Below are 11751 nucleotides of genomic sequence, written 5' to 3'. Positions count from 1 at the left end.
TCTAGTTGGTTCTTCTTTAGAATAAGGGAGATGACTCAAACGGATGATGTTAAAACTACCAGTTTTATTTCTTAGCTCCATCACTGGAGTAGAGAGATAGTTTGGTCGGACAACCGATCCGATGAGTAACTAGAAGAGAACTAGCAATATATGAGCATCGTGTCAATAGCGGAACACTAGCTATCTCAGCGATTTACATATAAAATGAATACGTAGTCCGCCGCCTCGGAAGTCATGAGTTCCGCTGCGGGTTAACAGGTCAACCGCTCCATGGAAGGTGTTGTGAGCTGTTTACAAACTACGGAAATGATGATATGTCCAAATGCAAACCAGGCTACTGCAAGCATTGCACAGCGTGGTCTAGTTTCACATGGTCACGTAGGACGCTCCTAATTCACCAATGACCCCTTAGGTCGTGGGTTCTATTTACAGATATGTAATTTATCTGTATTAGTTAATGTAATTATTACATATATGTATATATATATATATATATATATATATATATATATATATATATATATATTATCATGCTTTACACTCCTGATACATAAATTACCCTAATGAAAAGTTCGCAGTGCAAAAGAGGATTAACAGTAGACTGACTGCAAAACACGAAAAATCGAAATATTGGGAAATCTTCAATTTGCGAAAATTCCTTAGAAAAGAGCAAGAAATACCGATAATAAAAAAAGAAAACAACTCTTTGAACAATAATAACCAAGTAAATAAATACCCCAAAGTTTCTTCGGCGCAATCGCATTTTCTGTGCAGTGTAATATGCTGTATAAGCCGCGGCCTTTGAACATTCAGCCACGGCCCGGTGGTGTCCTGTCCTTTAGCGTTGCCAGACTCACGACCATGACTAACTTTTGACCTTAAAATGAAATGAAAACTACTGAGGCTAGAGGGCTGCAATTTGGTATTCTTTTTCTGATTGGAGGACTGGTGATCAACATACCAATTTGCAGTTCTCTAGCCTCAGTAGTATTTAAGATCCGAGGGCGGACGGACAGATAAATGACCATCTCGGATTGTAATAACCCTGTCTTTGGAACCTCATTATACTAGACAGGCAGTGACCCATGGGCGAATTTGTAATTATCTCCCATCTCATAAAGAATCAATGGCGATAATAGTTAGTAAAAACTCCATAAGCAAACTGTTCGGTGATTTTTTTTTTTTTTTTTTCTTCTATTTGTGGGTTGCGTGTGAGTGGAATGTTGCTGGGAAAGGAAGACAGAGAAGACAATGGAATGGAATATGGAATTTAGACCAAAGGCCCAGCAATAGGACCTATGAGGTCAATCAGCTCTGAAACGGAAACTGAGAATAGAAAGATTTGAAAGTAGTAAACAGGAGGAAAACCTCAAAGCAGTTGCAACATGAAACAATTGTTGGGAGAGGATGGATAGCAAGATGGAAGAAAGAGAATATGAATGGATGCACAGTATAAGGAACGAAAGGGGTTGCAGCTAGGGGCCGAGGGGACGCTGCAAAGAACCTTAAGTAATGCTTACAGTGCACCGCTTGAGGTGCACTGAAGACACTACCCTTCTACGGGGTACAGAAGACAATGGGTTTTCTTTATTGCAGTCACTGTGGTAGACGCAGACCACATTCCTGCATATTATTATTATTATCATCATTAACAGGATAATGAAATCGGGAGTTCATCCTCCATAAAGTTGTCCATCGGGAGACAGTCTTTTACCGAGTCGTCCTTCAGGAGAAAGTCTTCTTCAGTGTTAATCGAAGCCACGTTTCGCTCAAGCTCCACTGAGCATGGTCACGCCAAAAGAGGGGAGTAGACTGACATTCAGTGTGAGTCTTCCTCTCTATATACGATAAGGTCCGCGAGTGTCAAAAAAAAAAAAAAAAAAAAAAAAAAAAAAAAAAAAAAAAAAAAAAAGCAGAAGAGAGGGCAACTGGTCTGAAAGGGGAGGGAAAACTCAATGTAAATAATTAAGGTTCAACAAACGTTAAATATCATGGATAGCAGATGGTGGAATTATTCAGGTTATTTGCGGTAGCTAAGGAGTTACATGGTCCATTTCTGAGATTGTTATATACTCAATATACAATCACACGAATACACTTATATACACAGACACCTACAAACCAAGCCTTTTCCTACACACGAGGAGAATTCCCACCCTCACACGTCGATGGAAGTTACAGTTCAATACTTGCTTCTCGACGATATCTACCCGCTCAGACACAGATACAGAATTTCGAACAAAAAGTCTGCAGTTTTTGTCGGCCCTTTTCAGTCAGTGGCCGTGATCAGCCATACTCTATACTTAAGGCCAATATTTATATAAAGACGGCCAACATATTCAATTTCCATTTTATTTTTAATGAACATCATTTAATTTTCAGTTTCTATAAACTCGGTACAACGTTTGAAGATGGACTTGGGAAACATTCCCCTCAACGTAAAAATCTCTCTACCATCATCACTATATTGAATAGAATCTCTTTAGGCAAATGATGAATGCTACAAGTGGTGAATAAGATGTGAATGATTACAAGCCAAGTTGCTTATACATATATCTATCGAAGAGCTAAATTCGCTTATTTCTCAGATAAGGTCATCAATGTTTAATCTCAAAATACATCATTCTTACAATATTCCATTCCTGCAAACTTAACCGAATACCTTTATCAACACGGGTAGTTTCCTTTAACACACGAAAACAAAAGGGTCAAACATGATACCATCATCCTACCTCCACCTTCGGTTCATAAAATCTTATCCAAGAGACTGTCTGCTTATCTACACCATTTTCTTTCTTCCACGTGCATTCACTGGAGGCATGGTACTTCCTTCTCACTGACCTTTCAGACAAAACCGGCCACTATCTTGTTTACTCCCACGCATACCTTCCCTTCACTCGTCAGGTCTTTGCATCGCTTTCAATACGATGCCTAAGAAGACTTCACTCTCAACAATTCTGTTTACAGTAATACGGTCTCCTATCTTATCATTCTAACACGGCATACTAGCAGGTCGACTTCATAATCTCTCATCCACAGAATTACTTCGTGCCAGAAACCACTCTACTTATATAATCAGTCTTTTGTGAACACACACAACACACACACACACACACACACACACACACACATATATATATATATATATATATATATATAATATTATATATATATATATATGCTAGTTTGGGCATATTTCTCTCTTATGCAATTTCGATTGGAGTAAATGGCATTGTTTTCGCAGATACTATCTTTTCATCATGACTTTGATTCAAAGTCTTTACGAAAAGTTACTATCTAAGAACAATGCCACTAAATGCAATAGAAATTCAGACATATATATGAATGTATATGCATGTATGTATGTATGTATGTATGTATGTATATACTGTATATATATATATAAATATATATAAATATATATATATGTGTGTGTCGTGTGCGTGTGCGTGTGCGTGTGCGTGTGCGTGTGTGTGTGTGTGTGTGTGATACAGTGTAGTATTATCAATGCCAAAAGAATCATGAGTGAGAGCCTGATAAGAGATCGGCTAACCAGCTGGAATTTGGCATGAGATAATAATCCAAACAGGATTGCCTTTTAATCAGTCTCCACCACATCATCATTTTCTAAACCATAAAGACTAATCACAACGAAGTACCAAACGATACCTTACAAGAACACCCACGCAAGTTAAAAGCTGGAGCAATAAAAATTAAACTGACAATGCATACTGATTTAGTTCTATATCTTGTGAAGGTTCAAAATCTTTGTCTAAAAGCTTACCAAAACGGCACACTTTCAATTTCACGGCGAGAACATAAAGGGTGAAGAATTTCAATAACACAAATTTTAAAAAAAAATCAGATATTCATATTAGAAATATAAATTCCATAGCTAGTATAGCATGCTTATCGTATCGGTAAAATAGAACAATTGTTATTTACCTGAAAAAATAAGTCTTACTTTCCTTTTTAATGAGGCTTTTTATTTCACATTGTCCTTCAAGCATAAATACATCTTTCAAAGCGTTCTTCTCTTTGAAACGTTAATGGCACGGGAAGGATCTCATGAATTCCATGAGAACAACATTAGACTAAAGAGACAAAAATAGGCCCTGACTGATGCAATGCTGTTTCCACTTCTCCGCTCTCCTATTAAAATGCAGCCTTTTAAAAAATGTTAAGTACACTGAGCGTACGACGATACGACACAAGGAGATTGAGTGCCATTTAGCAGATGCATCGCATAATTCATCTTAACCTCCTCTATGCCTGAAGATATCTTTTATCCTTTCTTTGGAAATCTTTTGATCTTAAAATTTTTTTTATTTACTTCCTGTGAAACTGGACAAGTTTCAAGAGTTGCTGTCATTCTGAGATTTTTTCTGTGCACATTCTTAAAATAATTCTTCAGTAACAACCTAACCTTAAAAGGTCTAAAAGAGAGCAGTCTTGTAAAAAAAAACAAGTCCATTAATTCCTACTTTTAATCTTTTCCAAGACCTCCCCTCTCAAAACAAAAAAGAAAAAAGAAAACAGAACGTTCTTTTCAGTATCCTTTCTCTACAGTGGGAAAGACAACTTTAATGCTTTTATAATAATTTAGATACTTTATGCTATCTAGTACTTATTCTGTATATTCTATCGTTCCATCTGGAAAATTTCAAATAAATCAGACTACAGCGACGGATTTTACGTGGAGGATAAGAATTTTGGCGTAGATGGTTGTGTTACTAATAGTCACAAACCTGCTTTTACCACAACGGAAAGCCCCCAAAAATCAATGAATCCCCATGGAAAGCTCCCTAAATACAAAACGCAGGTCTGTGAGGACAGCAAGCACAGGTTAATCATATCTTAGTTTAACCAGACCACTGAGCTGATTAACAGCTCTCCTAGGGCTGGCCCAAAGGATTAGATGTTTTTACGTGGCTAGGAACCAGTTGGTTTCCTAACAACGGGATCTACAGTTTATTGTGGGATCCGAACCACAATTTATCGAGGAATGAATTTCTATCACGAGAAATAAATTCCTCTGATTCCGCGTGGGCAGAGCCGAGAATCGCACTTCAGACCACCAGAATGGTAGGCGAGCGCGAAAACCACTCGTCCAACGAGGAACTGCAAGCACAGTTGAAACGATGAATAAGCTCAGGAGAAATGAGAAAAAAGTAAATAACTGATGGATAAAATTGATACAGATAAGGGTTCTGTAAGGTATGAATATTTCTTTAAACGTGCGTCATCATCCATTTAAAAACTGACGTGAAAGGGAACGAAAATCCATTACTGGCAACTGTTATAGCGTGAGCCCTTCTCTCATGAGTTCTATCAGAAGCTGGAATGAAAAAGTACGCGTAAAAGACACGCTAACGAATGGAATGACTGAAATCCCGTCGACCATGCAGAAAGTGTGATGACAAGATAAGTGACATGCACAGAGGGCTAGACTGATGTACAGACAGATAAGCAATCTCCTCTGTGCATGATAGTCTCTACACGAATAAAAGTTTGACCGGAATCACCTCAATCTCTGACTGGCATACAGACAGACAAATACATAAAAATACAGGCAGGGGAGTGAAAATGGCAGCATTGATACAGGAAAGAAAAGCCGCTTCCAATTTCTTTTCCCAATCGCAACTTATTATTTGGCTGTTATCCCCGAAGATAGAGTAGTGGAAACCGACTATAAGCCTTTTCCTCTCTATTGAGGAAAAAAAGGGGGAGAGAGAGAGATATGGACCATATAAGGGAGAAGGAGCTGAGAGGGTAACGGCCAAGAAGGGAGGACGGCAAAAAAGCTTTTGCTCATAATGCCCCAATACTCAAAGCCAATGGGGAATACTCTCTCTCTCTCTCTCTCTCTCTCTCTCTCTCTCTCCACGGACTTTCCTTTTTATCAAATATTAGACAGAATGCTTCAGTTACTAGGCTGTCTTTTTTCGGTAACTTTTAAGAGTAGTAATGCCATTTCATCAAATAAAGCAATCGCATTAGCCGTAACTTGGCTTAGTTGTGTTAAATTGTAATCTGCTTCTCCTAACTTAATTAACCGGGTTAATGCAATAAAAGATGTGCTACTACAACTCTCCATTGTAAAATGAGGCAGGTTTAATCATTCAGTTAAGGCCAGGAATCCCATAACTCTGGAAGTGGATGGCTTGAATTGGGTAATTACTTAGATATTCCATAGATTTTCTTTATAATATCATCAAGGCATTTAAGTAAAACGAATATTTCCGAAGTTAAGCATTTTTCTTATTCAGTAACAAAACTAGAGCCAACTTCGAATAATGTGTTTAAAAATTGTTTTTCTTTTATATAAGCAACTAATTTTTCTTCCTTAATCTAACGAAGTACCTACTCACACGATTATATTCTGCATAATGATTACGACAAATATTTACAAGAATTCGTTGTACCACACATTGTTAAAAAAATAAATAAATAAATACCGCGCTAACTGGCAATTCTCATCTGATCCGTTCACTAACTGCTTTGCACTAAAACAATTACTTAACCGAAATCTGATCTTGCTTCTCTCTTTCTCGACAATACTCTGGTATTTAAGCAGAAGACTAATTCTCTCCTTTATCAAGTCTTGCTCTTTTACTTGTGTCCTCATCATTTTCTCTTTAGGTCTGGACCTCCATAAGCGCACCTGCTTGTCAGTCGCGGCGTGAAGGAATTTCTCAGATCAAATAAAGCGATTCCCTTTTATCCACGAGGAAGGAGGCTCCCAAGAGGAAAGCAGCATAATCCGGAATGCTGCGCGTTCTATACAAGAGTTTGGTATGAATTCAACTTTGACACTTTACAAATATCTATATATATATATATATATATATATATATATATATATATATATATATATATATATATATATATATACTGTATAGATATACACACACATATGCACATATTCTTGAGTTAATTTGAAAGTTGTTCTATGGAACAACTTTCATTTAAAATAGATTTAAAATAGATCTGAAATTATTAGTATTATTTATAATAAGACTGGCATTCGACCCAAGTGATCTATAAATTAAATAAATTAAATTTTATTTATCAACAACAAGTGGTTTTTATTCTTTCTTTTTTGTAATAATGACTGATATAAGTAAGTAAGAGATCAGACAAAAAGATACGTACTGCAAAAATCCCTGAGAGAGATTCAGCAATTTATAAACACCAAGAGCCAAGGCAAATAGTTAAAATATTTTCAGAATATTTCTGCTATGTTTGATAAATCTCGTGGAAATGTAGAAAACCAACGAAAAATCGAGAGAGGGGAGTATATGAATCTGGGTAACACGATTCAGAGATGGCTTCCAGGTGTTGTTGGGACGTTGTTGTCTAGGAATCATCGTATTTACTATGAATGCCTATTCACTGGTGAGGTTCCTCCTGACGACTGATGATGGAGGTGAACAGCCCCAAGGAAAAGGAATGAACGAGAGAATTTGGGCAGCTTGCGAGACACCATCCAGTGCCAGGGAGAGAGAGCAGGTGAACTTGGACAGGATAATTCTTCAGCTGCAACAGAGGACCGAAGGGAAAAACAGCAGCTCGAAAACAAGATCCTGAGACAGAAGAAAAATCAGCAGCTGATGGACAAGACAAAGGAATTTACGGCAGAGAAACGATGCCCTATGTGACTGTTGTAGTTGGCAGAGGTAAAGTGCCAGGTTGAGAGGCAAGAGAAACTCCTACGACAGAAGGAGAAAGTCCTGCAACTCTATAGACCTTAAAAGCGGCGCGGATGGCGAGGCTCATCCAGTGTGAAGGAAAACGACGCCAACGAAAAAAAACGCGAACCGGCAGGAAAGACGTCGATGTGAGGACAGCGCCTGCAGAATGAAAGTGGAAGAATGACCAAGAAAAGAGAGTGGAACTCCAGTGTGAAGATCAGGCTGCGTAACCCAGAGGAACGAGCTGACATGCCTTTTTTGAGGAAGGAAATCGTCGCCAATCTATTCGCTGGAGAGGGAGACTGGTGGTGTACAGGCCGAACTGAAGGACCAGCTAGAAGATGAGGTTCGACAGTGCGAGGAGCGAAGGAGAAATTGGTTTGCAAGCTCAAAAACCTTCAGGGGAATTACAGATGCCTGGAGAAGTGCTGGATCAGCTATCCATCTTCAAGGAATGTCACGATCTAGTCTAAGCTGGACTCACGAAGACGGATCTGATTTGAAAAATTAGAGAATGAATATTTGGTAGCGGAAAAATTTGAAAATTTTAATTAATTTAAATAAATAAAGTTTATTTACAAAAATGGCAATTTTCATTTACACAATAATTCTTTACAGTAATATTTGTTATATACATAATACGAGTTTAAATCGAGTTTAAAGGACTTCTTTCATAAATCCATCTTTTACTATAGATTTTAGTTTTTTGACCATAATGGATCTAGGAGTCATCTGCAATAGTTTATTTTAGCTTTGAGAAAACTAAAGGTTATATCTCATGAAAGTTTTTAACTATACGTATGGATAGTTTAATGTTTATTTGTAATAAGTTTGCTTTGTTAATTGTTGAAGGAAAAGAAATGTGGAGAGAAATAAATAAGTCAAAATGTTTTCTAAAGAGTTTTATTGATTCCTGAAAGAGAAAGGAAAATGGAGGGATAATAGAAACGTTGAGGAAAATGAGAGGATTAGTGGAGGACCAGGAGAGGGAGTATAGAATTCAGGGAAGATTGGTGGAGTGCCAGGAGAAGGAGCAAATGATTCAGAGAAGATAGTGGAGTGCCAAAAGAAGGCGCAGAGGATTGAGAGAAGCCCCAGGAGAATTGAAAGGATTCAGTGGCTATTCTTGATTCTAAGACTAACCACAGGGTCTCTGGTTTGCAAGGACGGCGGGCCAGGCCCGCCGAGCCAGCCCGGTACGGGCAGGCGGGCGGGCCAGGAGGTCTGCCGAGCCAGCCTGGTACGGGCAAGCGGGCAGGCCGGAAGGTCTGCCGAAGCAGGCCCGGTACTGCGGGCAGGCGGGCAGACCGAAACGGACTTGGCCAAGCCAGGGCCTGGTTACTGCGAGGGCAGCGCGGGCGGTCCGGGCCGGAAGGTCTGCCCGAAAGCAGGTCCCCGGTACTGCGGGCAAGGAGGGCGGGCCGAAAGGTATGCTCCGAGCCGGCCTGGTACTGCGGGCAAGGCGGGGGGACGTGGAAGGTCTGCCGGAAGCGGCGGGGCCCGGTTACTGCGGGCAGGCAGGGCCGGGCCGGGAGAAAGGTTCTGAACCGAGCCAGCCTGTACTGCGGGCAGGCGGCGGGACGGAAGGTCTGCCGTAAGCGGGACGGTATGCGGGCAGGGCGGGCGGGCCGGAAAGGTCTGCCGAAGCCGGGGCCCTGGTTACTGCGGGCAGGCGGCGGGCGGGTCCGGCAAAGGGGCGGGCCGAAAGGTTTCTGCCGAGCCGGCCTGGTTACTGCGGGGCAGGCTAGGGCGGGCCGGCAAGGGGCTGGGCCGAAAGCGGGCCCGGTACTTTCGGGCAGGCGGGCGGGCCCGAAAGGTCTGCCGAGCCGGCCTTGGTTACTGCGGGCAGGCGGGCGGGGGGCCGGAAGGTTCGGCCGAAGCAGGCCCGGGTACTGCGGGCATGGAAGGGCGGGCCCGAAAGGTCTGCCGAGCCGGCCCTGGACTGGGGCGGAAGGCGGGCGGGGCCGGAAGGTCTGCCGAAGCAAAGGCCCGGTACTGCGGGAACGGGGCGGGGCGGGCCGACAGGTCTGCCGAGCCGGCCTGGTAATGCGGGCGGGCAGGCGGGCCGGAGGTCTGGGCCGGGAAGGCAAGGCCCGGTACTGCGGGCAGAGCGGGGCGGCCGAAAGGTCTGCCGAGCCCGGCCCTGGTACTGCGGGCAGGCGGGCGGCCGGAAGGTCTGGGCGAAGGGCCAGGGCCAAAAGGTACTGCGGGCCTAGGGGGGCGGGCCGAAAGGTCCTGCCGAGGCCGGTACATGGTACGCGGGCAAGGCGGGCGGGCCGGGCAGAAGGTCTGCGAAGCAGGCCCGGTATCTGCGGGCTGGGGGGGCGGGCCGCAAAGGGTCTGCCGAGTCCGGCCCTGGTACCTGCGTGGGCAGGCGGGCGGGACCGGAAGGGTCTGCCGAAGCAGGTCCCGGTACTAGCGGGCAGGAGGGCGGGCCGAAAGGGTCTGCCGAAGCCGGCCTGGTACTGCGGGCAATGGCGGGCGGGCCCGGCAAGGTCTGCCGGAAGCATGGCCCGGCTACTTAGCTGGGCAGGCGGCGGGGCTGGGCGAAAGGTCTGCCGAGACCCGGCCTGGTACTGCCGGGCAGGCTGGGCGGGCCGGACGGTCTGCCGAAGCAGGCCCGGTACTGTGCGGGCAGGCCGGGCGGGCCGAAAGGTGCCTGCCGGGCAGTGGCGGGCGGCCGGAAAGGTCCTGCCGAAGCAGGCCCGGTCACTGGCGGGCAGGCGGGCAGGCGGGCCCCGGGCCGAAAGGTCTGCAAGCCGGCTGGTACTGCGGCCAAGGCGGGCCGGCCGGAAGTTGTGCCGAAGCAGGCCCGGCTACTGCGGGCAGGCGGGCGTACAGGGGGGGCCGAAAGGTCTGGCCAAGCCGCCTGGTACTTGCGGGCAGGCGGGCGGGCCGGAAAGGTCGCCGAAGCAGGCCCGGTACTGCGGGCAGGAGGGCGGGCCGAAAGGTCTGTCACCAGCCGGCCCTGGTACTGCGGGCAGCGGGCGGGCCGGAAGTCTGCCAAAAAAAAAAGAAGCAGGGCCCGGTACTGGCCGGGCCAGGCGGGCGGGCCGAAAGGTCTGCCAAGCCAGGCCTGGTACTGCGGGCAGGAGGGCGGGCCGAACAAGGTTCCTGGGACCAAGGGCCGGGCCAAAGGTCTTGGGCCAAGGCCGGGCCTCCCCCCCGGGCCGGCCGGAAGGGTCTGCCGAAGCAGGCCCGGTACTGCGGGCAAGGCGGGGGGCGGGGCCGAAAGGTCTGCCAAGCAGGCCTGGTAACGGGGCGGGCCGGGGAGGGCGGGCCGGAAGGTATGCCGAAGGCAGGCCCGGTACTGGGCGGGAGGCGGGCGGGCCGAAAGGTCAAGGCCAAGGCAGGCCTGGGGTACTGCGGGGCAGGCGGGCGGGCGAAAGGTAGCCAAGCCGGCCTGGACTGCGGGAGGGCCGGGGCAGGGCGGCTGGGCCGGGGAAGGCTGCGAACTCGGCAGGGCCGGGCGGCCCGGGAAGGTACTGCGAAGCAGGCGGGTACTGCGGGCAGGGCGCGGGCCGAAAGGTCTGCCAAGCAGGCCTGGTACTGCGGGCAGGCGGGCGGGCCGGAAGGTCTGCCAAGCAGGCCTAGTGCTAGCAGGCGGGCGTGCCAGAAGGTATTGCCACACAGGCCTGTGTGGGCAGGTGGGCAGGCCAGAAGGTATGCCACACAGGCCTGGTGTGGGCAGGTGGGCAGGCCAGAAGGTCTGCCAAGCAGGCCCTGTGCAGGCAGCGGGCGGGCCAAAAAGGTCTGCCAAGCAGGCCTTGTGCAGGCAGGCAGGCGGGCCAGAAGGTCGCCAGAAGGTCTGCCAAGCAGGCATGGTGCGGGAAGCGGGCGGGCCAGAAGGTCTGCCAAGCAGGCCCGGTGCTAGCAGGCCAGAAGGTCTGCCAAGCAGGCAGGCAGGCTGGTCAGAAGGTCTGCCAAGAAGGCCTGGTGCGGGAAGCGGGCGGGCCAGAAGGTCTGCCAACCAGGCCTGGTGCAGGCAGGCGGGCGGGCCAGAAGGTCTGCCAAGCAGGTGCGGGCAGGCGGGCAAGCCAGATGGTCTGCCAAGCAG

The 11751-nt window shown here is 46.4% G+C and overlaps 1 protein-coding gene across 1 annotated transcript; it reads right to left on the bottom strand.

Annotated features, from left to right (window-relative positions):
• Positions 1–10215: 10215 nt before the first annotated feature.
• On the bottom strand, positions 10216–11517 carry LOC135223159 (basic proline-rich protein-like). Its single transcript, XM_064261664.1, has one exon. It carries the CDS (start codon positions 11515–11517, stop codon positions 10216–10218), a length of 1302 nt encoding a protein of 433 aa, XP_064117734.1.
• Between the last annotated feature and the right edge of the window lie 234 nt (positions 11518–11751).

This window comes from Macrobrachium nipponense, chromosome 8 (genome assembly GCF_015104395.2).
Source record: "Macrobrachium nipponense isolate FS-2020 chromosome 8, ASM1510439v2, whole genome shotgun sequence".
In the NCBI taxonomy this organism is placed as follows: domain Eukaryota; kingdom Metazoa; phylum Arthropoda; class Malacostraca; order Decapoda; family Palaemonidae; genus Macrobrachium; species Macrobrachium nipponense.
This window is presented reverse-complemented; position numbering and strand designations above follow the sequence as displayed.

What these genes read in the sequence shown, in the direction of transcription:
- LOC135223159 (XM_064261664.1), bottom strand. Translation starts at nt 11,517, where the DNA reads ATGCCTGCTTGGCAGACCTTCTGGCGACCTTCTGGCCCGCCTGCCTGC.